This window comes from Anarrhichthys ocellatus, unplaced genomic scaffold, assembly GCF_004355925.1.
Source record: "Anarrhichthys ocellatus isolate YVR2014 unplaced genomic scaffold, GSC_Weel_1.0 scaffold5, whole genome shotgun sequence".
Taxonomy (NCBI): Eukaryota; Metazoa; Chordata; class Actinopteri; order Perciformes; family Anarhichadidae; genus Anarrhichthys; species Anarrhichthys ocellatus.
In genome coordinates, this window is record NW_022280035.1 from 512,282 (window position 1) to 538,111 (window position 25,830).

The following is a 25,830-nucleotide window of genomic DNA, read 5'->3' on the forward strand; positions in this document are numbered from 1 at the left end:
ACTTTTCGGTGGTATTTGCTCATTTTGCGGAAAGGCAGCTCCATTCATAGGGCTAACGTTGGTAGGCAGGCGGGGGGGGAAAAGGCGCAGGAGCGACCAAAACACCACCGACGTATAAATGATGGTCTCTCACTGAAAAACCACCGGGTTGAACTGTCATTGTCAACCGTTTTTTTTCGACACGGGACCAAAAAACAAACCGCAACGCAAAAAACCCCGAAACCCATCCTCAAGGGAATGGATTTTTAAATGCCTGTAATTTGACTTGCGCTCCGCGGAAATACGCCGACTTCCTACTAGTCGCCTTTTTCGCTCCTCCTCATCATCATCATCGCTTTTTTTTTTTTTTACCGCAGACCGGCCACCTCCACTCGGCTCATTAAACGCAGGGCAGTCCGCGGACCCGGCTTGAGGCTCTCTTTTGGCGCATCTTGGACACGTTTGAACTGCCCCAAAAAAACGTCGTTTGTGTTAAAGATCACACGGAAACGTGCGCGCGTGTGTTTGGTTTCGGTGTATGTGTTTTTTCTTGCTGCCTGTATAATAATGCCGACACATTTGCGGTTCCGGAGAAGGTCATTCCTTGGGCTTTTATTCCTTTTTTCGCTGTCCACCTCCGCGTTGTATTTCATCTACTCCGCCCCAGGAATCGGTAAGTGAGAACCAAGTGATATTACGGTAAAATAACATGTTGTTTATACGGGTTTGTGAGGTCATGTGTGACAGTGAAGGAGGGTGGCGGTGTTCACGCGCCTCTTGCTGAGGAGCCTTGATCTCTCTCCCAATCGATGGTGATGAGACTCCTGCTGGATGCTTGGAGCTCCATCCCATAATATCCATGTACCTGACCGTGGTAATGACAGTGCTACTGATGAGCTGCTATAATCATGCTGGGGTTGTAGCAGGCCCAGCAGCTATGATTATAAAGCGTTTATGGCAAAATATAGTCATTTGGCTTTTGGGGGGTTCACTGTTAGCATCAATGTGTGTTTCACTACTGCCTGTTTTTGTTTTTTTGTTGTTTGTTTGGGGGCAAAGGTCACGTTATTACTCATGGATTCATAGGGCCTAAATTACATTTATTTTACAAGTCAACCTCAGCTTGGAGATGACAAAACAATCCATTTGTGACATCATTAGGTCACATGCAGGTGTGTAATATAGCGTGTTTGTTTAATTAATTAATGTCTCCTGCCTTTGTCTTTTTACGTTGAACACCTGTGTCACCACCTCAGTCTTTCTTGTGCATCTGCGGTTTCACCCGTCTTTTCTCGGAAGCTGAGGTCCATTCAGGTCCACTATCAGCCCAGATACGTACATATCTATGTGTATATAGGGGCTATTTTGGTTCATTATCGCCCCATGTGATGCCCAAATATCAGTGGCTTTATTGCGGCTTATCTCGTTGCATAGCAGTTATTGTAAAAGTCAGGACTTTCACCCTGACTCTGGCCTCGACTCTGTGCCAACCAGATCTGTTATTCCACTGAAACCTTTTTTATTTTTTATATACTCGCTGATCGAGCCACCACATATTCTGTTGTGCTTGCTCAACAGGCGTGGTTTGGCGAGGTTGGGCTTCCTTTATTATCTCAGATGTATCTCGAACCTGTCCACCACTAAATAATGCCCCCACTCGACTGAACTACAACGTTCTGAGGGAAATGTAGTTTCTCACAGATTACAGGTCGAGAGTTTTAAGCAGTTTAAAAACACGTGGATAACTTAAATTGAAACATAAAAACACAAACAACTATTTCCATTTAGGGAACAGAACTACTTGGTTAGGCTTAGTAAAAAAGTGCTTTGGTTATGTTTTAGGAAACAAAAATACGTAATTACAAAAACTTTGTAAAATGGTAACAGCCCTTTTTGTTCTGTTTTTTTGTATTTACAATTGATTTGTAAAACATTTAAAGCCTCTAAACCTAATTCAGAATGCAGTTTGAGAACTGACACGAGTCATCTATCTGAGCCCTCATTCAAGGCGAGGCCAGGGTTGTAGTTTACACAAGGAAGTCAATAGGCTCAACAACATTAACAGTCAGCCGGTAAGAGCCATGGCATCATCACTGACTGTACGAGTGGAATAATGCTCATGTCATACAAGTGCAGCTTTTTTTCTAAACCATCAAAGAGAGAGCCGGTCCCTCTTCTCTTACTCATCAAAATGGGTATTGATCCATTCACGCTTTTTACCCGCAGTGGACAACTTGATCAATAATTGAATCAATTCACGTTACCGGCAGGAATAGTTCCAATAACGGCGAGCAACGATTCCCTCTGAACGTGAAACAAATAAACTGCATAAATCGTTGAGTAAACAATCATTCACTTGTTCAATATTTTAGGTATCGATGGCGTCTGGTGACCGACTGAGATTCGTCTGTGTCCGTCCTCCTGGGCGTTGACTGTCGTAGGGCTGGAAATGGTCAAGTGGTTTTACCGGGAAAGGTGTGGGGGGGGGTAGTTCAGGAACTGAAAAAGGACCAGCAGCACCAGTCCATTAATTATAGATGGTAACCAGGAGCTTCTGCTGCCGCTACTAAAAGCTATAGTTTAGTCTTTTACACATGGGGCGTCCCGCCACAGCTCGAGCAGCAGGAAACTCAGACGTGCGTTGTGGAAGATGGTGCTCGAAAAGGAATAGCGCCAATTTTATTGTTGTTTTTGGCATGAAGGTGGTGTGATTTACTCACTGGTAGTGAGATTGATGCAGGGGGCATTAGCTGAGGTTTCACATCCTTGTGGTCAAGAGATGCACCAAAGTGCGCCGCGGCTTTTTTCAGACGGGAGACAAACGGCAGCGAATGCGGCCGGTTAACAAAGACGTTTTTAAAACCACAGCGCAGCATTAGCATTCGGTTTAACGACAGGATGCATCATCTTTAAGAGTCTCCTCTCAGCGGCGCGGACCGAATGCACCGAAGAAAATAGTTCCACGATGCAGAGAAGGGATTAATCAGATGCACAGGATCAATTTATCAGCTATACTTTTTAATTATTATCAGAAAAACTGCAGCGATATTACTTCCGGAAAGTGACTTTAACCACCAAACTGTATGAAATATTGAGACAGGATCCCGTAGATTAATTAACTCAGATGTTTGGCGTTTTGGACGTTGTCCATCTGGGATTACGGCCATTAGTTGTCTTTTTGCAACAGGTAGTGACCATATTTGGACTGCAGAGGAGTGATGTAGACACCGTATATGTCTCTGGTAGCGACCTGTCAATCACAGTAGCCCCGCCCTAAAGCATCCCCTGCTTTATGGTCTGTTTGACTCTAAATGGACCATAATGTACTAAATGAACATCACGCTGTACTGAAGAAGACTTGAAACTAGAGATTGAGACCATAAACTCATGTTTACAATGTTTACTGAGGTAATAAATCAAGAGAGAAGTAGAGTCATTTTCTAGAAGTTCGTAGAACTTTGAACTCTTTTTGCTACATAGCACGATTTTAAAGGAAGACGCTGCCTCCGATATATTACCTCCCAGAAACGTTTCATAGTTTATGCACCAGTAAGATCATCTGGTTCCTCTCTATAAGCTGTTCCACAAAGCAGACAAGAACCTCAAACAAAAAATGCAACTCTCAATTTATTCAGAGTTGCATTTTATATATTTATTTTCCTTCTTAACTTAATTTGGGGTCCATTAGTCTCTTTGTCTCTTTATTTTCGTCTCGTCAATAATTTCGACAGCACTTTGAACTGCATTCGATTTGTTTGTAAAGGTGCTGTACAAATAAAACTTTATTGATTGATTTCACAATACTGTCGCTACATTTCACTATAAATAATATGTTCATCATCATCATTCTAGCTTTCCCTATTGTCATAATTATCCTTCAGCACAACAACATCCTCCCATTTCAGCACTCCTAGCATCAACACTATACAGTACATGTCATCTAGTGGGGGAGTGGCCTCAAAGTGTTAAATACATAGATGCATGATGGCAGCCACGCTCTGATGGTGTGAACAGATTTGCTGAAAATGATCATACAGCAAGGGGACTGTAGAATTAGCAGAACAATTCACAGTAGAAAGGAAGAAACAGACCGATGGAAAGAGTAGGAGGGAGGGAGGGAGGGAGGGGTGTGATGAAAGAGAGCTGCTTTCCTTCTGCTGGTCTGCACATCGGGGAACCCATCCAGAACACCTGAGCAGGGCTTCCTAGGTGGCTTCAGTGCAGCATGCCCCAATTTCACGGCTATATATATATATATATATATATATATATCTATTTCGATACACCTCGCTTTATTTATTATATACACACACACACACACACGTGTGGATGCTGACTGATGCAGGCTGGGGATGCAGGGCACAGCTGGGCCCGATTGCAGCAGTTTATTTAATTAAAACATGAGAGAATCCCACCGGAGCTAGAGCTAAGGGGGAAGACACAGGTTCTATTTATAGGTTTGAACACAGATGCACACACACCTCCACATCCGGTGGGAGCGAGGAAGACAAGAAGCCAGGTGCTTCCCCAGACTCATCCTCACATCTGACTGTGTGTGTGAGATGGATGCCTTGCGTACGTCTATGTGTAATACGTCTAGCTTAATTTCTAGGTGCAGCCTGCTGGTTAGTGTTGACAGTGGCCGTCAGGTTGCCTCACAGTGTGAAGCAATACTGACACACAAGTTAGCAAGGAGACCCACCCAGGTTGTAAAGCATCACCACGCATTTATGTAACACAGTGGTGAGGTGAGGATACACCTATTTAGCTAACAGCGACATAGACGTTTTTTATGTGCTGTTCAGGCTGTGAGGCAACCTCACGTTACCTTTGTAGCTCCTCTCCAGGTAGACACCTACACACACCTGTCATCCTCCCAGTGACTCAAGGGGGCAGGCTGTGAGTAAGTGCACGTCTCAAATGCAAATGATAGCCAAAGCGTTTGGAAGTAAACACACACTTCCTGCTCTTACAGGCCCGAAAAATTAATTTGCATACCGGCAGGTGTCATGTCTTCAAGTTGATCTGCTTTAATCAGCAGGTATTACACAGAGACTTCATTAACAACACTGAGATAGCAACATATTGTCTTGGAATAATGAGGCAGATGTGTCTCCTTCATTTACTGAAGACGTGAAGCTTTGAACCAGTTCTGCTTTCTGGCTGTTCGGCCTTTTGACAGTTTATGACTCGTCACATGGATGTCCAGGTTTTATGTGTTTTCACATCTTTATTGCGGCGATCTATAAAACTCTGTGACACTAAAGGCACGTGAGTGTTCTTGTTCAGTGACAGATCTTTTGATGTATTGTAGTTGACTTTCTTTCTTTTCTTGCAGAATCAGACGTACAGTGACGCAAAATATCAAAATACGATCATGAGTTACCCCGTAAAGCCTGGTCCATTCAAATTTACTAGTTTTATAATTGATCCTCCGCTAAATCCCGTCCCTTGAACACAGACCGGCCAATCATAGCGTAGCATCAACCAGCTCTGACCAGGGTCCAAAAACACCTCCATAGACTTCTATTCAGTTTGACATCCTGGATGTAACGTTCAAACACATATTGTAGACCCTTCTGTCTGAATTTGCGTTTCCCAAAGATTAGATGATATTTATTCAGAGTGCAGTTAGTGACAGTGTGTTTGAAGGGGCGGGGCTTAGCAAAGGGCCACTTGAATGTTGAATGCTGTCTCACTCTTCCTACCCTGCTGTAAGGGATCCACTGGTGGATACCAACAGCTTGCCTTGTGCCCTGTTATCACTGTCATGGCAGATATATCACAGACCAGCACTGTGCTTTTTGTTTTTTCTACCCTCACTGCTGCTGGGCATGCTGGTGCATCAACAGAGTTTTCACAGGGCACTTTTTTTTTTTTTTACATTTCCTCTGGTCACACCCTCCGAGCTGTGCGTTTGTTTGCACATATGTGATTGTCCGGCCACTTGCATGTCTATTCGTTTGTGCAGCCACCTCCTGCAAAGCCGGCTTTCCAATGTAACGAGTGGCTGCCTTTCCACAGGAACATTTGAATCCTAATATGGGTAAAAGATTGAAAGATTGAGGTGGAGAGGTATTGAATAAGGAAGGAGCTTGTAAAGATCAGACCAATTACGTTTGGCGGTATGCAGTTTGGTGCTTTGCATTAGAAGGAAATGAAAAAAGTCCACATGTGGCTAGCTTTAGCCTTGTGACAGCGTTGTTTGGATGTTAAACTGTTACCCTGGCTGCCTAATGCGTAGATCATGACCTTTTGTTGAGGGGGAGGAAGACATGGCGGTGAACTTGCCACACATAAAACCTGTGTGCAGCATGCTAGAAAGATAAATAAATAACATTGTATCTTCATTTCTTTGCACCACTGGTGAGACAAAAACAACTCGGCACTAGTCGTGGTTTAACTGCCTCTCCTAATGCAGCATTCACACTACGAGCGACGTGCTTCAAGTCATTTCCAAAGTCACGACATGAAGCTACAAACTGGTTTTTGTTGCTTTTGACGCTCAAAGTGTGAACATAGCGTAACCCTTACAAGTGTTTCGACATCAGCATTTATGGCATTCCTGGTGGTTATAATGCTCAGAATTGGCCAGACTCTCTGACACAAATCCACTTTATGTGGTAATAGTGGCGTCTATGTTCGTGCCATGCAGAGGCGACTGAGTGTGTTTTGTATTTACGGGTGTAGGAAAGCACAAGTTGGTATCTATGGCTAAAGTTGTGCCCATGCCAGGCGGCAACCTCTGGGTCTGAAGAGTGAAGCAATGCGGCCATCAGGGGGCGACTCCTCTGGTTGTATAGAAGTCTATGAGAAAATGACTCTACTTCTCTCTTGATTTATTACCTCAGTAAACATTGTAAACATGAGTTTATGGTCTCAATCTCTAGTTTCAAGTCTTCTTCAATACAGCATGATGTTCATTTAGTACATTATGGTCCATTTAGAGTCAAACAGACCATAAAGCAGGGGATGCTTTAGGGCGGGGCTACACAGTGATTGTCTGTGTTTCTTCTTACAACTTTAACTCTTTCACAGTGTTTTCACCTCATGAAAATTGCTGCGGTTTAGGTCGCCTAAAAATGTCCTATTCAGCGTTCGGTGGTACTTAGCTCCACTCTCTCATGTCACTTCTGGTTGCAAATAAAACCAAGATGGCGCCGGCCAAAATGCTGAATTTGAGGCTTCGAAACGGCAGTCTATAAACCAATGGATGAAGTCACGGTGACTACGTCCACTAAACAGTCTGTGGCCTGTGCATGCTTAGTACTCATACAGCATATGTGCTGATGCCTCGCAGTTGAGCTTCTCTGGCACTCTTAAAGCCATCCATCTCTTGTCCCCGCTGTAATGCTACACCCACCTCCCACCCACCTTCTGCTGCCTAATTGATCCATCCATTTAGCTCCATCCAGCCAGCCTCTTACGGCTCATTTCCAGAGGCTAGGGATAGCCGGGGTGAAATATTAACTTGGTGCCAAGCTGCCTCACAGAGATTCCATTGTGAATAAACAAGCAAGGCACGCGGTGATAAATTATGCAGCTTCTCTACAGTATTTAAGTTAAAGTTGAACGTCTCTAGTAACAATGAATATAAAACTGAACGTAGCAGGAGATCAAAGGAAGCTGGATAGTTAAACAGCAGCTCAATCACTGGAATTCCTCCGGTTGGAGCACTTAAGGTTCTGCTGTTTGACATTTTCACTGCAGTTGCCATGGTTCCCCGAGGGCTCGTTCCCATCCAGGACCGACTCCTTTTTATCGTCACAGCAACCACAGAAAACATGACATCCTTGTTCCCATGATGACAACAAATCCCCACGGATACAGTCGGACGGAGCCGTGGGCCGTCTCTTTGTCTGGGACATCTGTACACCGTACAGGAGACCCGTCTGTAAAAGTCCCCACAACGAGTGTAAATAACTTAAAGTAATGGAAGACTGTTTGTGGCTCTTTACCACCGACAGGTCGGAACAACACGAGCCCCATTATTTAAATAACCACGTCAAAAGTAATGTGTTATTTTGTGCTTGATACCAGAGCTTTTACACTTCTAACTCTGCCTGCCGTGGTACTCTGCTACATTCCTGTGTTGTAAATGTGTGTGCTCAGTCCAAGGACATGTGACTCTAAATACTCTATTAACAAAAGAATTTAGTTAAACATCAATAGAGTGGGAGTTCATTGCACCTTGTGAGTCAGTCAGAGGCATGAGCAATCCTCTTAAGGCTTTTTCAATTGACCGTGTGATACCCTACCCCGCTATACCCTGTTACACATACCGCACTCTCCAAACATGGTTTACGAGAATGTGCAGGAACGCTGGGCGTCACTGCGAAAAAAAGGACACAGATAACAAAGCCGCTCTGACTGTGACACTGTAAAAACCTAGAACATTCTTTTCCCCATGATTGAGGACAAGATACACGTAGCCCTTGCTTTTGTCTGATCGCCTGGCTTACAGGAGGAAAATCACTCCGTCCATTGTTTTCAACACGATTCAGTCCGTGGATTTTCATAATTCTTCCATGGCCAATAGCAAGAAACAAGAGATTAGTCTGACCTAAAATGTGAGAACATGCCATGCACAGATCTATTGGGGATCTATTTTGAACAGATGGTTGGAACCTGTTGCTGCCGATGCTATTTGGGAATAAACGAGCAAATTATAGGAGTTCAAAGTGAATGGATTTGCATTTAATCACCTTCACAAATAGTTATTAAACTACATAAACTACTGTGTGAGGTGAGTTACACCCATGCTCTGTTTTTTTAAATACACATTTAAATATACTATTGATCTGATTGATATGGACTTCCCCTTCAATGCAAAGCCTCTCCTGCATGGAAGGTTCTAGACATTGTGTACACAGGGATCTGTTTGTAAGGACTCCACGTCACTGTGTTTGATTAAGGTGTTCCTAATGTTTCCACAAGTTAGTGTTCTGATTGTCAATCACAGAAATTCCGTTTATATTTAATACATGTTGTAATATATTTCAAAAAACAATCATAATATTAATATCAGGAGAATGGACTTTCCCATTCAAATCAATGTAGCAGGACGGTCAGAATGGCGGCCATTATTATGTGTACAGTTGCGACTGTGACCGTTGTAGCGCGCTAACTTTCATCTAAACCAAACAGACTTATGTTGACTTTTGCAATAATGGCTAAAATGAGCAGTGGAGTAGTAATGTTAGGAGGTGTAAAGAACCAGAGTAAAAGAGTATAATTTAACAACTCAATGCTTCATCCACACTCTGTTGTCACAGCGTAGCAAAACACAAAGCTATCGTCAGATGATTGACAGCTTTGTTCGGCTCATTTTCTGTAACAAGTGTAGCATTAAAGCATGGTGGAATAATCAAGCTAGTTAGCTAGCTGGTGGACGCTATGCTTTAATCCTACACTGGTGACAGAAGAGCCAAACAGCAGGCTGGTGGTCAGGCGCAGGAGGACAAGCTAACAAGCTAACTAGCCAGCCATCTGTTTCCGGAGCTGCGACTACACTTTACACTGACAACAATCGCCATTTTCTTTTGTACCGGTCAAACGACCATGGAAAACAGCTCGGTGTCCGTGCTACTCCTGTTCTTTCTTCATGGTTACAATCCAGGAGTTGAGAGCAGTCGATCCACCTCCCCTTCTCAGTTTAATCTGTTATTATAGGCTTATAATGAACAACGCAAAATGATAATAAACTGCATCTGCAGAAATATGTTTTCCTTTCAAGGAAACCTGAGAATTACATCATCACTTTATGTATTTATTCTAACACTGATTGTTCTGCGTTTACCTAACTTCATGCATGCCATCGTACAAACAGTAATAAATAAGTAATAAGTAATAAATCTCGCATGTCCTCTGCAAGTTTAAACTTCAGCCACTATGAAGCTGCAGTTTCACATAGATTTCAAACGGTTTCCTCATTCTTCAGATTGTATATTGTACTTTTTAACCCAGCTTCCCTAACCCAAGTTCCTGTTCCTGTTAGATACGATACGACACCGACTCAGAGCAAACCACAGTGATCCATCGGGGCAATCGCTACCTCACACATAGGGGCCTCATTTATCATTTTCTCGATTTCGTGCCTGCTCGTCACCACAAATTGATCTCAGTGCTCCACCTCGAAGTATGTCTCAATTCCTAAAATGCGTCTCCTCTCGTGTCCCGTTCCTCGCCTCCTCTGCTCATCTAAGACACGAGGAGAGGAGGCAGGAAAGGAATCGTGGATGTACAAACTGAGAATTGAGGACGTAACCTTTGTCTCTCGTCTGTAAGATGACACTTTGTCCCTTCAGTCTGGATATTTGACCACCGACAGATGGTGGAGCTGAGTGCAGGGGGGTGGGGGTTGTAGGTGCACCAATGTTTAGATAGAGAGTTGTGGGTAATTTCAGAGGCAGACTAAAGGTCTCGTGTGGAGGCACTCATCAGTTATGTAACCTAATCATCCCGAGGAGAAGCCCAGCCTTTTGTCGACCTGGTCTGGGGCCTCCCTTTGTTATGGAGACCGTCACCATGGTTCCCTTTGGTCATGAGGTTTTGGTGATGAGCCGGCGTACAGCAGCCAGCGAGGCTCAGTCCAAACACAAAATGTTGATCAGTGTTAGACGGGAGGTTAATAATGGTTGTGATGACTGCACCTGTTTTTAAAGTTTGCCTGCATAAAAGTGTTTGATGAGAATCAAGCATGCTTTACTTCTGTACTCTTCTGAATGCCTGTAATCATTTGAAAAATATTAAATTTCTCGCACTGTTTTATGTTCACTTAATTAAAAAATGTGTCTTAGTAGTGGCACGACACAGTGTGCAACCCCCCCCCCCCCCCCCCACGTCTATACTTAAAAAGGTGTTGTGATTAATGAGTCACCTTCATGCTGACAGCAAGGTATTGTATTTACTGGGGGTGGCAAACATAATACATTATCCTGCTAATCCTTGCTAAATTAATTACCAACAGCGACATAAATGTCAATGTTTTCCAAAGACTCAATGATGCTGGAAAAGATTAGACCGATGTGTGAAACAATACCCAGCTGTAATCTTATTTACAGGTGCTGGTCATATAATTAGAATATCATCAAAAAGTTGATTTATTTCACTAATTCCATTCAAAAAGTGAAACTTGTCTATTATATTCATTCATTACACACAGACTGATATATTTCAAATGTTTATTTCTTTTAATTTTGATGATTATAACTGACAACTAAGGAAAATCCCAAATTCAGTATCTCAGAAAATTAGAATATTGTGAAAATGTTCAATATTGAAGAGACCTGGTGCCACACTCTAATCAGCTAATTAACTCAAAACAACTGCAAAGGCATTTAAATGGTCTCTCAGTCTAGTTCTGTAGGCTACACAATCATGGGGAAGACTGCTGACTTGACAGTTCTCCAAAAGACGACCATTGACACCTTGCACAAGGAGGGCAAGACACAAAAGGTCATTGCAAAAGAGGCTGGCTGTTCACAGAGCTCTGTGTCCAAGCACATTAATAGAGAGGCGAAGGGAAGGAAAAGATGTGGTAGAAAAAAGTGTACAAGCAATAGGGATAACCGCACCCTGGAGAGGATTGTGAAACAAAACCCATTCAAAAATGTGGGGGAGATTCAGAAAGAGTGGACTGCAGCTGGACCAGTGCTTCAAGAACCACTACGCACAGACGTATGCAAGACATGGGTTTCAGCTGTCGCATTCCTTGTGTCAAGCCACTCTTGAACAACAGACAGCGTCAGAAGCGTCTCGCCTGGGCTAAAGACAAAAAGGACTGGACTGCTGCTGAGTGGTCCAAAGTTATGTTCTCTGATGAAAGTAAATTTTGCATTTCCTTTGGAAATCAGGGTCCCAGAGTCTGGAGGAAGAGAGGAGAGACACACAATCCACGTTGCTTGAGGTCCAGTGTAAAGTTTCCACAGTCAGTGATGGTTTGGGGTGCCATGACATCTGCTGGTGTTGGTCCACTGTGTTTTCTGAGGTCCAAGGTCAATGCAGCCGTATACCAGGAAGTTTTAGAGCACTTCATGCTTCCTGCTGCTGACCAACTTTATGGAGATGCAGATTTCATTTTCCAACAGGACTTGGCACCTGCACACAGTGCCAAAGCAACCAGTACCTGGTTTAAGGACCATGGTATCCCTGTTCTTAATTGGCCAGCAAACTCGCCTGACCTTAACCCCATAGAAAATCTATGGGGTATTGTGAAGAGGATGATGCGAAATGCCAGACCCAACAATGCAGAAGAGCTGAAGGCCACTATCAGAGCAACCTGGGCTCTCATAACACCTGAGCAGTGCCACAGACTGATCGACTCCATGCCACGCCGCATTGCTGCAGTAATTCCGGCAAAAGGAGCCCCAACTAAGTATTGAGTGCTGTACATGCTCATACTTTTCATGTTCATACTTTTCAGTTGGCCAAGATTTCTAAAAATCCTTTCTTTGTATTGGTCTTAAGTAATATTCTAATTTTCTGAGATACTGAATTTGGGATTTTCCTTAGTTGTCAGTTATAATCATCAAAATTAAAAGAAATAAACATTTGAAATATATCAGTCTGTGTGTAATGAATGAATATAATAGACAAGTTTCACTTTTTGAATGGAATTAGTGAAATAAATCAACTTTTTGATGATATTCTAATTATATGACCAGCACCTGTATATACGTTTACATTCTATGATTGTCGACACTGTCATTGTATTATGTTGTTCATTCTGTGCACACGACATGTGGGAGAGCGATCCTGTTTGTTCCATGCGGAGTTTTTTCCCTTATCAGAATCGTGAGTCAAGGGACAGTTGATGGGAACATTTTTAATATTGGGCTATAAATATAAAATAGACTTGTCTCTCCCTTTCCATGTTAAACGAGATCCCTTCAGTGTGCGACTTTATTGTAAGCAATGGGGTTAAAAATCCGCCGTTCTCGTTCAATGGAAGCTGAGGACATGAGGGTCAGCATCCCCACTACGCCAATAAAGTGGTCCCATTAACGGGACTAGGAGGCTACGTCATAGAGTCCTAAAACCCTGACATGAGTCAGCATTCTCTACTTCTGGTTCCCTCTTCTTTATATGTTTATGGTTAGATGCATGAGATAAGGCCTGTGGTTAACACAAGCTTGAGACACTTCTGTTTTGTTCTAAAATATAAAATAGATGAGTAACTGAATTAAGAAACTTTTACACGTCTGTGAACAGGCGGTTGGTAAGCGACTAAAGCCTCGGCGGTACAGACGTGAGCCGGCGTGGAAACGTTCGTATCTTTTTTTACTCCGTGTGGGTTTCCCCTCGTGACGAACCAACGTTCTCAAAGCTCCACGAAGTTGCTCCATTACTGTATATCCGTCCGTGTAGTTAGAAAATGTCCAATGTGCAGACACCCTGAAAACCTGATGCGTCAAGCGTAAACCACGCTAAAATTAGACTACAAAACGTCATCACGCCGACTCGTCTGCTTTCACAGCCTCGTTGTGTTCATACTCATGTGACCATGGTGGCGTTCCTTTATAAGATAACGTTGACTTTTTACTTCTGCTGATTGCATTCAAACATGTAAGTATCGTAAACGTTTGCTTGCCACAGAGATTATTTTTCCGCCATAATCCAAAATCCAACAGAGAAATCCCGTTGGCTTTGTGTTGAGGGACGCTAACTTCCTGGTTGGCCTACAAAAGTACTATTTGTATACTACTCTCTATTTGATGCACAGCTGTTGTCGGTCGGAGTGTAATTGACAATGTGGACATAATGCCTTATTTTCAGGTATCCACATCAACACCTCGGGTTGGCCGTGGCAGCAATCAGCTCAGAATCTACATAGGCGCTTCATTACAAGGCTCCTCTAATAGAACCTCGGGGGGGGTTTAACGAAGCATAGCTGTGACCCGAGCTGCTTCACATCCACTGTATGATAATGGTGCAAATTACCAGCTGCTTTGATATGATACTCTGGTGTGGGCGCTGAAGTGGCCAGATGAGACACCATTTATTAGACCTTCAGGTGGAGAAAAATGTAGTTTTCAGCCGACTGTAGTGGCGATTGGTTTAACTAGATTAAAACTATTTTTCTCACTGGGACAGACTTTCTCCCTCCTGAGACTATACTCCCAACAATGCATCCAGATACCAGCAGCTTGTGCGTATTTACATTTCACCGTGACCCGGTGTTCCCTTCTCGTCTTGTAGACACTGTCAATTTAACCTCGACAGACACCAGCCGCTCCCGTAAAACTAGAGTGTCTACAGAGTCTGTGTCACGACCTGGATTCACCTCGGCTGGAACAAATTGTTTTTTGTAGCTTTGATCTGTACTTCATTAATCAATTTACTACCACGTAAGTCTTTAGCACATAAAATAAACAAATCCAGCCTCTCGTGAAATATTAACTGCAGCTACCAAGTCTGGAATACATAGACAAATACTTATATGTGCATGCAAATGCAGTACTGGGACATATACTCGTTAGCCTTTAGTATTTACTGTCTTTTCCCAAGGAAAGTCACCCGACATCCTATAAATGTTTAAGTAATTTCAATTTAGCATGGGTGTAGTTAGCCAGGTTGCCTCGTGTCTCACAGTGATGTTAGGCGAGTCCTTAAACCACCTTTTTTTAAATGGAGTAACATGAGCGTTAAGCTAAAGCAGCCACATTACAGTAGAGGAGGAAATCCAAAGGGAAGGGCACGCGTTGGATTTTCTTGCGTCTCGCTCGACTGTGTGTAGCCGCCGTGGCAGCGTGGTGTACTGGCTGCCTGCTCTGGCCCATTTGTTCAGTCAACAGGAGTGACCTCCAGCTGTGAGGAGACCTCATCTTTCTGCTCGGGGGCGGAATAGGAAAAAATAGAGCGAGCAGGATTAAAATAGACGGCGGCAATATGGTGTGTGTGTGTGTGTGTGTGTGTGTGTGTGTGTGTGTGTGTGTGTGTGTGTGTGTGTGTGTGTGTGTGTGTGTGTGTGTGTGAGTGGGGGGGTGTCATTTGGGTTCTCATGTGTGTACCTGTCTGTTCTCTCTAGACCTCGTACGCTGAGCCGCTGCAATAACACAAGAATGTTCTGGGCAGCTGCCAAATGTAAACGCAGGTGAAAATGGGCTGGCGGAAGGGAAAGAACGAGCTCGACAGCGGGCCGCCCGGTTCCAACCAGCAAATCACCGGTACTGGGACAGGACTCGGTGTGCAATAGCTTCTGCTTGTTCAAACCTGTTCCAACACGATCGTACACGCACAAGTGGGCATTTAATTACTAATCAGAGATCGTGAAAGGATGCAATGCAGCCGGATGAGTGTACGAGTTCTTTGGCAAGAGACGGTATATCTTGAGTTGAATTGGTGACCTGCAGTGTAGTTGCGTTTGGCAGGAGCTGAGTTTAAAAGGGTGATGAAACCTGCAGTGTCAGTGCAATCAAGTGGGCATGGAGGGAGGGAAAGGTTGGAGGCACACTTGTTACAGCAGCCAAGAGCCGCTTTCTCATAGACTTCGATACAACCAGAGGAGTCGCCCCCTGGTGGACACTAGAGAGAATGCAGCTTTAAGACACTTCTACATTGGCTTCACTTTGCAGAAACTGAGGCTGCCGCCTGCATTTAATACACTATTCTAAAAAACATGAATTATAACTGCTTTAATCTTGAAAATTACATTTTAATTTAGCACTTACAACACTTAAACCGAGAGAAACAACCCTTGGATTTCCACTTGCATATCTTTTCTCTTATCCACCCACGGGCTGCAGTAGAACAGAGAAATAAAGATGAGATAGCGTTGTGCGTGCATGTGTGTGTGTGTGGATGCGCTCCGAAAAAGAAACACACTCATACATATCCATCTCCTGCTCTTCATCTCTCACTTTCCCCCCACTCGGATCTGTTTTGTGCTCGCAGCAGACTGAAGAAGACGAGGGGTCCTCGCACCACTGAGTGATTTATGTAATTCTCCTCGCCGCGTCTGGTCCCTGTGTTTTATTCTGCCATGTCGTGGCACGGCAGACACAGTGACTCAGGGGAGGGGCACACACACACACACACACATGCACATGCACAGCAGATGGAGGGGCAGAGTGACTAGTGCAAGACTAGAAACTGAACTCCAACTAGACCCCATGCTGTCCCTGCTGGCACAAGTTTTTTTTGCCGTGTCTGAGTGCGATATGTTATTTTGGAGAGGTTCTCAATTACCGTACAGTGCAGGCTCCATGACACATACTTCCTCCTCACAGTGCACATAGATGCAGATTACAACATATCTTCTAAATGGATGTTAACAGCTCCACTCCCCTTCTTTTTCTTATCTATGGTATTAAAGTCTCAGTGCACTTGCGGTGACAAGTGCACTGCTGCGTTTATGAGCTGAGACAGCGGTGCTGTTTTCCGCTCCGGCTTGAGGTTAATGAATCGATTGGTGTCATTGATTAACCGGGCCAGCTCGCAACAGCCTTGGATCTTAAGAGCTTAGGAAAGAAGGAAAGAGTATACTGTTTACTTTACAGCCAACGTCATGATTAAGTCCTGGTGTTAGCTGCAGGCTAAACAGGAATCACCTCAGAGTAGAGCGCTGGAGTTACACCAAAATGTCATCTGGCTGTGCTGTTGGGTGCCAGAATCCATATTGCGTACATTTGAGATGATAAACTGTGATTCGAGGCTCGAGCGAGCTACAATATCGGCAAAGTTGTTCCAGAGATGGAGAGAAAATGTTGCTAATAGTTTAGCTTAGCCTTCTGCTGACCTCCTCAGCCGTCACGGCTGCTGCAAGCTCAACTATTAGAGATGAAGAGTATTTTCTGTAACTAGTGGAGCATGAAAGCATGGTGGAATTACCAAGCTAACTAGCAAATGGCTGGCTACTTAGCTCGCTTGCTAATTCCACCATGCTTTCATGCTACGCTAGTTACAGAAAATGAGCCCAACAGCGCGCTGGTGGCCATAGCTGAGAATAAATAGGTAAAGTAGTGTTAAGTATAATGCTGCTGAGAAGCGGCCACCAGTTGTGTTTACCTCCATCTTTAGACTTAATGCAGAGGGTTAAAGTTAATGTGTGTCAACATGCTCTTTACACATGAAACTTACAACATTGCCAGTTTCAACTATTCAGCCATAGCGGTGCTTTTGGTATCACAACACCTTGCATCAGGTTTAGAACCAACAGCAGGAGTCTCTCACTCATTAAAGTGTGAATTAAGGGCTTGTAGATTTCACCAAAAAAACTTCAAGCTTTTGATGACATCGTCTCAATATTTCCAGGATTTTTTAAAAACTTCTTGCAATGCATCAATAATGTTTTTTTAGAGATAGAAATTTCAAATGTTTAATTACACAACAGCTTGGCAGTTTGTAGTGACAAAATGAACCCAGACTCAACTCGGGCTCTTTAAGTACACACATGTACAAACTACCCCCCCATGACTGTTACTCCTCCGGGCTCACGCTGACCCTTTGAATGTAAGAGGTTGAGAAAACGTGACCTTAGATCATGTAATCGCTCTAGTATCGCAAATATCCCCTCTACATGTTGATAAAGCATGAAAAAAACCTAAATAAGTCATGCGTCATGTTTGTGGACGTACGTGTGCGAATGACGGTGTTCATGTATGTTTAAATCAGTTTCAGTTGTGGGTAAAGACGACAAGAAGCAGTGTGGTGATGAGCAGCTGCTTCCAGTTCTTAGTCGTAGAGACTATAAGAAAGTACCTAAATGTCTTGGACGATGATTTGTTCAGTACCATAGCAAATTTAAGATTATAGTATAAGCACTGCAACCGATTCTTGTTTTTCCTTGAGTATGATTTTTAAAAATAAATCATCTTTTGCTCAGTTATCCGACAGGCGTTTAAGCCCCGTACAGGGAAGGGAGAGGGCAAAGACACGGCAAGATTTAGGAGATACATGATGAATGAATGAGTGGAATTGACCGTCCAAGAGGAAGTGGGAAGCGGGGGGGGGCAGCATGCTCTGAGGACGCGGGCAGGAGGCCAGGAACTGTGAGAAGTGCTGACGTCATTCCTGTTGCAGTAAATGAAGAGCACTCATCCCGTCAAAGAGACATCTGCCCTGAGACTCTCGTCTTCCCGTGCTTGTATTCGCTGTCACGGACTCTCGGTTTCTCTATCCCGGGTCCCCCCCCCCCCCCCCCACCCCGATGGCGAAACGGAGATCTCTGGAACGCTTATATTTATTTATTTATTTTTTGATTTCCTGGTACTCTGGTCTCTGCAGTGATGGTGGTTTTCCTGCTGTTATTGTAGTTGTACACAGTAGTAGTAGCAGCGTCGGAAATACACGAGGGCAAAGGGCAAAACTGCCCCTAAGAAATATCATTTTGCCCCTGATATCACTAGGAGAGGGGCATTTCCCGAAAAAAATGGAGCGCTTCTTAATCAGACCTGTGACTGCGAGAGACTGCGGTCAACTCAGCAGACACTTACACCTTAGTGCACCTATATCCTGAAATTCACGGTAAACTCATTCAAACGGCGCAGATCGGGAGCGAGCGAAGGACTTTGAAAGTTAACGGAAAGATTAATGTAAGACAACATCCGGTTTCTTCAGACGAACATCCGGTTTTCAGAATAAGATGCCAACAAAGTATACATATTGCATAATGGTAATTAGATTAAATTAATTATATTCACATTAAGTATAAAACATGCTACCTGCATCTCGTGAGATAAAGGTAAAATACACCTAAATTGTGCGTAAAGTGTCTTTATTCTTTGATTTGAGGGTTGCTAATGAATAATACCTGACTGACAGTCAATTAAGATATTTTACTAAGTAAAAACTCTGAACTGAATTTGTACCTTCAAATGGCACATTTTTAAAATTTTTAAGGTGCTATAAAAATGTTTTTCTCAAAAATTCCACACAATGACTAATGCATATGTTCAGGACAAAAATGGGTAATATCACAATATTTGAGGTGCTACAAAAATATTTTTTCAAAATAATTCCATACAATGACTGATGTATATGTAATCAAGGCATCGTTGACTTAATAATTGTTAATAGTTGTTTAAAACATTTAATAATAACAATAAATAACCACAAAGAAATAAGAATAAAATTGAATATGATTGTCTTGTTTTTTGTGAAAAAAATCTAAGAAAACACTTTGAATCTGTAGACTACTGCCTAATAAGTCTTATTATTGCCATTTGATGACAATTGCTCATATATTGTAAGCCTAAATAAGTATATGTATTATTTTGAACAAAGGTTAAATGTTATTTCACAAGTTTCAAAAAATTTTGGTTTGATGCAGCAACTTTATGTCTTCACATAGATGTGTCTCTCAAAGGTGTGGACAGAATGGCCTCCCGGGAAAGTATTATACATGCCGCTTACATAACCTCAAGTTATGTAAGCGGACAGAGAAAGATATGAGGAAGAGGAAAAGATAAATAAAGACAAGAGACAGAACAAAGATAACCTTGTTGGGTTTATGTGCGGAATAGTTAAAGGAATAGTCAGCTTTTATAATGTGAATTCCTGGATTGTAAATTGTTCATCTGCAGTTTTATTTGTTCTTAAAGTGTCCTGAAGTAGCTTGTGACATGGTGAAGCTACATGTGAGCCAATGAATGGAAGACTGCTTTTTTTCCCACAATTTGTCGATCTGGATTACTCATCTAAAGTGTTATTGTGTAATTAATATGATGCAGTGTTTATTCAGAGACAACCCTACTCTGTACATACACTACCAACATACAACTTCACTGCTAATACCTCCCGTCTGCTCTGAACGCGTCACACTGCGTCATCAACCTACAATTGCAAGATATGACCACGCTGGAAACACAAGCGGGAAAATGTAAATTTTACACAGGAAAAAAAAAAAAGAACCGGCACCAAAAATTTCAATATTTTAGAGCTCCCCCTAAATGTGTCAGCTAAGGCAAGAAAACCGTTATCAGCCGAAACACTGCCACACCCATTCATTTTGAAAGAGCGGCAGCCAATGGTGTGATTTCTTCACTCAGGGGCGGACTTTAGCGTTTACAGAACGAGCCCGCCTCTTCAGCACAGAGGGAAGTAAAAACATTCCACTTTAGAGGTCATATGAGGCTTTGTGTTGGAAAGTCAAAGATTAATGAAGTTCTTTGTTTCAAGCACTCCCTTCTCTTCCTGTCAACCTTAAATAGCCGACGTAACGAGAATGTACTTGCCAAAATAAAGTGATCAAAATGGCAAATCTAATCGACAACATTTCTAAATACCAGAGCTGTGCAGGCTTCCTGATGTGGCACAGACCATACCGTGTGTTTGCTTTGGCTCAGAGGAAGCCACAAGAAATAACTTCACTTGGCTTCGAGAGCAGTTTTGTCAAAATACTCTAATGAGCTCAAGAGAATCATTGTCTGCCTCTCAAATGTTCTGTGATGAACCACCATGTTTTGGGAGTTTCATATTTCAATGAAATGAGTCACACTAACACACTGTAAGAGGAAGCAGAAGTGGTTTTTGAAGGTGTGTCTGTGTGTAAGTGTGTGTGTCGTGACACGCGAGGACAAGTGGTTTTGACTGGTTGATGATGTGAACAAACCGGATGCGAGTTTAGTTATCTGTGTCTGTCCTAATGACAAACTAACGGATGCGGTTTTTACACATTGTCTGCACAAACATGGAAACAATCACGATAAAATACTGCATTTATTTTAGGGATGCATCGAAACCGATACCAGTGCTCATGTGCTCGTACAACTACTACGATACAACCGCATGCGGCCACTTTCCCCAGTAAATCTCCTCGTTTAATGCGAGGTTGTCAGCTGTGTGTCTGTCCGGCTTACTGTCCACCAGTGTGTTACGTTAGCCCTGCGTAACGTTAGCAAGTGTCCAGTCAAGAGAGTTATGAGTGTGAAGTCAGCAGTAACATCGTAGCGGTGCAGTGTGTGTACAGTTTATTTGTTCGTGAATAAATGCAGAATAATTCGTGTTAGCTAACACCGGCTAGCAAGTTTTGTTAGCATGTCTTTTTTCACAATGGCTGAAGCAAAATAACAGTTTCTCTCAATATGTGAAGTCACTCACTCTTCGGGGCCGCGAGTGTTACTTGAGAAAGTTGGCAGACTATGTACTTCGCCGGGAGGAGAGCAGATGGTTGCACCGGAGAGCACGGCTGGCTAGTTAGCAAACTAGCTGGTCCATTTCTGGAGCTGGCGAGTTAGCTAGCTGGTCTCCTAGCGTCAAGGAGTGAGGCAAAAATGTTTCTGTATCCTGTGTAGCGTGATGGAATTAGCAAAGGTAGCCAAGTAGCCCGCCATCCGCTAGTTAGCTTGCTAATTCCCCCATGCACGTTTCTCTCTAACTCTTTAATAATTTAGCCGGCTGAGGATGTTAGCAGAACGCGAAGCTAAACTATTAACAAAATTCTCTCCATCGCTGAAACACTCCGTCGATATTGTAGCTCGAATCGAATCACGTTTTCTTTAGCCCATTATTCCGAGTTAATTTGTGTTTTGCCTCCATTGAAAAATTGTCTGTTTGCGTAGATGAGACTGAAATGTCTGACGATAGTTTTTTTAAATTCCAGTCAGAAATATATCGTCTAAATTAGCATCATGCCGGTCCTAAGCATCCTCGATAGATCAATACACTCAAATCACTGTGATTGTTCCCGTTAATTGTGAGGGATTTAGTGCTAATGCTTTGAGTAATCAGCCGTTTACTTTACAGTGAGGCAAATGGGCTGGTAAATCATGCTTAGGCCAATTTAGAGTGTTTACAGTACTGATAGTGTGAAAGCTGAATTAATGACACTGACGTAACGCACGCTCAGCATCATAGTGCCTTCACTTCCTGCATGTGCGGGTCCGTGGGCGTCACCCATGGGCAGGGCAGGGTTAGTAAAAAAGAAGAACCTTTTCTGAGAGTCACAGCTTTAAAACCCTGAAAGCTATGAGTGTATGTCACTGTTTCTGCTGGGAAGGAAGGAGGGGGGGAAAAACAGCCTTTCAGCTGTTATCAGCTACCTGAACGGGGCCAATCACCTCCCACTGCTGAGCTATCAATGTGGAGTTAATTGCCTTTCAGAGGAAAAAGGCAGAGTGGCTTTGTGGGCGTGTGTTTCCTTCTCTCCTTGTTTGTTGTGCTTTTTCTTTTCTTTTTTTTTTGATTAACCCTAAATTACAGTACAATGTGGAGCAGGGTATGTGCCTGGAATCTGTCATTCAGATTATTTACTTAAAGGACAGGAACAAAAAACGGACTTGACAGAAACTGATACAAAGCACATTACACAGAGAGAGAGAGAGAGAGAGAGAGAGATGAAGAGGAGAGATGAAGAGGGGAGATGGAGAGAGGAGCAGATAAGTGGAGAGAGAGAGGGAGGAGAGGTGGGCTGAGCTTGGCATGCAAACAGCGTGCTCTCTGAGTAGAGGACAAGGTTGTTCAAGGCCGCCCCCGTCATGCTTGATGGGTTACAGTGGGGGGTTTCTGACGGGAGGAGGGGGAGGGGTGGTGTTTGTGTGGGTCCTTCATGTGTATCGTATGCATGCATGTGCAGACACATCGGAATGCAGTGCTCTAATGGCCTCTATCACGTTAGCTTCCTCTTAAACCCCTGGTCTCTCGTGTCTAATTGCATTTGTCACAGCTTTCAGTCCTGAATACGCACCAACCATCAGTCCGGTCTCTATAGTAGCCTGCACGTTTGATGAGGGAGGGATTGTGTGGCAGGCACGAGGATGAGATGCCGACATGTCGGAATATGTCGGTGCCTGCAGGACTGGATCAAACTCCAGAAGCCTCGTAAGCATTATTTTTTTCCCATCATATGGTGCCTCAGAGGGGCATCGGTGTGTGTGTGTGTGTGTGTGTGTGTGTGTCTGTGATGATGCACTCTGCATGTGTTACAGCGAGACTGAACAGGATCTAGTCGGTGTTTATTGTTCTGTTATTGTTGTTATTATTATCCCTTTGCAGATTTGCTTCACTGTAATATTTGTTGCAGAGGTAAAATGAGAACATTGATTCCAGCTACCGCTTAGCCGCTAGTCCGTAGCCCGGCAAAGCCAGGCAGTTTGTATAAAACAAGATGAATGTGATGGAAACTGTAATACGATTACTAATGACAAATCACATTCCCCGGGTTTTCTAGCTCAGCAGTATTGCGCCGCTCACAGGATGTGGATCATATTGGGATTGCTTTAAGATGAATGCTGATTGGATTAATAGTGAGAGGAGGTGCAGGTGGATAAGAGATTCACTCAATTTGGCCGCGTTGTGCTGGCATCCAAAATAAAGAAACGGGAGTAGTCGTCAATTATCCCGGAAGAGTTCTTCTCCTCGGAAACTTGTGAGAGTCACTGGTTCTGCTAAATTTACTACCGATCCTCATGCAAGCGCACATGCGTGGCTTCATGAGGAGCTGGTGGGTTCAGGTGACAGTTAGACCACTTCCCCTCTCTTGTTCCACTTTATTGCTCCAGTTTGGTGTTATTTAGGTCAACCCACACAGCCAACTACCGCTAAGCTTCAGTGGTGAAGTTTCCCAACAGCAGCCATCATGCAAATCCACTCAACAAGTGATTTCCGACATGATATGAGGATGTAGTGAGGGGTCTCGCGCTCCATTGGAGGAGGATTAGGATGCTGGTCGTTGGTCGAGATGTGCTACATGGTGCCCTCTTATGCCGGGTGTTGTGGTCAGTGTGGTGGGTGTTTTTCTTGGTGCCTCCCCTTTGCACTCACACACCCCGTTTGTGCCCTTTTGTTTGACTAACAAATACATGCAAAATTACAACGCATGACTCACAGCGCAGTCGATAATGACTGAAAATACACAGCATAATAGGGCTTAATAATAACATGGTAATTATTACACTCAGAAGGCGGGAACCAACCAATTGTCTCCGTTTCTTTCTCCTTCTTAAAGAAGTTGTATTCTTCCCTCCCTCCTCCCCGTCATCACAGATTAACATTCTAATAGTTGGCTTCTTAGGAATGAAACCCCCTTTGATGTGCGGTAGGTAAATCCCCTCATTAAGTCGCCACGGCAGATAATCAGTTTGGGCCGGATCAGGTGGAAGAGCGAGCTTTCACCAGAGCAGCATTAACCTTCCTGCGTGACCAAGTTTCATCAAACATGAGTGTTCTACATTGTTTCTCCACACAGAGGAGGACGGGGCTGGTTATGAGTTAATACAACAACCTCTTTTTAATTGTTGTTTGTATTCCTCGTGTAACTACGCGTGAGGAGTAGCGCCAGGTATCGGTACTCCATAGCTTTAAAAAGGTATCAACAGAAATAAACCGTACCAGGTCAAACAGAAACCTGCTGTTGATCCTTTTAGTTTCCGGATCTAGAAAAATAACAACAAACTTTCTTTGATTTAATGCAACGTGTGATTGGCCAAATACTGCAGCAGCTACAACCCGGGATTGGCTGCCTGCACACGGCTCTGAACACAGAGATGTCTGAGCTAACGGTGCCAACAGTGCAGACAGCACTGTTACCGCTGGCTGAGCAGTGTTCAGTGCGGCGGTGATTTGGGATACACACACACACATGAGGGGTATCTAATCAAGTATCTGTCTAACTTTCAGGATACTGGCATCGTCATTTTACCCAGCTCCACTGAGGAGGTGTTGTTTTAAAGCGTTGCTCTTTATTTTTACTAACATCTCTAATCTGCTGGGTAATAAAACACCATTGTGACTATTACAGTGTGTGCAAGAAAAGAAAACAATATGTCTTCACTCTCTTGTCCTTTTCCCGTCTGTCCACAGTGAATGAGTATGTGTTCATGGTCCAGGCCAGAGGGATCCAGATCAGAGAGAACGTGAAGAACATTGGGGCTCAGGTTATTGAGCAGGTGGTGAGAGGAGCCTACAACATCAACGGCACAGGTAAACACATACGCACTGATACGCAGAGGTAGATCTGGATATATCCGTAATAAATAAAACCAAACAACCAATTAAAAAATGTGCAAAGTCTGTGGAGGTCAACAAACATGATTGAGGTTTTGTCCATACATCGTATCATAAGTCGATTACGTGAGTATTGAGACAGGCGTCTGGCACATAGCTGAAAGAAATAAAAAGCATATATACGCAGCGAGACTCGTGATTGTGATGTTGACATTGGTATGTGTGTGATTCCAGATTATGCCTACGAGTTCAATGTGAGCGAGAGTGATGCTCCTCCCGCCACATACCTGCCCGAGGGCTTCACCTACCTCCCCTCTCAGGTGTGCCCTGAACGGCTGCTCTCCATGAGTGAGTACAGTTTGATGAGAACAAACGTCACTCGGTGACCTTTCGTTGAACCGTTTAAACGTAAAAGCAGCTGCTCTTCAGGTTCTTCTGGCCTCGTCAAATGTTCCATTAAGTGTACTTCTGTACGTATTGTGTTCCAATAATAGAGTTGTGAAACGGTTGAGAGATTGACGATGCATGGAAATATGTTTTCATGGAAAAGAAGATTTATACTTTGAGATTGCTCAACTGTTACAGGCTTTAATGTGTTGTTGTTTTTGCCCCTCCTCCCTCCACACACACACACACACACACACACACACACACACACACAGAGGGCAGGTTAAAGGTAAACATGAGTGAGGTGTCTTTGGAGGAGGTGGAGAGATCCTTGCTGGAGGAAGACCCTCACAGGACCCCAGGAGGCTACTGGAAACCCAAAGACTGTTTACCTCGCTGGAAGGTGAGTGTGGATGTGACAAAAGAGGACCATTTACTTAAAACCACTGTCCAATAAATAGACCCTTTTTACAGCTAACGTCATGATTATGTCACCTTGGTAGCTGGAGGCCAAACAAGAATAGGCTAAACTTCAAGAGGGATGAGTGTTGGGCTCATTTTTGTAACCAGTGCAGCATGAAA

General features: G+C 43.5%; 1 protein-coding gene across 1 annotated transcript; it reads left to right on the forward strand.

The window, feature by feature from the left end:
* On the forward strand, nt 1–25,824 carry LOC116382211 (beta-1,4-galactosyltransferase 5-like). The gene is made up of 4 exons (XM_031845049.1): nt 1–652; nt 24,718–24,837; nt 25,096–25,209; nt 25,524–25,824. Exons 1-4 carry the CDS (start codon nt 547–549, stop codon nt 25,703–25,705), a joined length of 522 nt encoding a protein of 173 aa, XP_031700909.1. The 5' UTR covers nt 1–546; the 3' UTR covers nt 25,706–25,824.
* Nucleotides 25,825–25,830: the final 6 nt, after the last annotated feature.

Bases quoted from the DNA above. Each gene is read 5' to 3' on its own strand.
- LOC116382211 (XM_031845049.1), top strand. From the start codon at position 547: ATGCCGACACATTTGCGGTTCCGGAGAAGGTCATTCCTTGGGCTTTTA. The intron at 24,838-25,095 runs GTAAACACATAC...GTGTGATTCCAG, and splicing joins CTACAACATCAACGGCACAG to ATTATGCCTACGAGTTCAAT. The intron at 25,210-25,523 runs GTGAGTACAGTT...ACACACACACAG, and splicing joins TGAACGGCTGCTCTCCATGA to AGGGCAGGTTAAAGGTAAAC.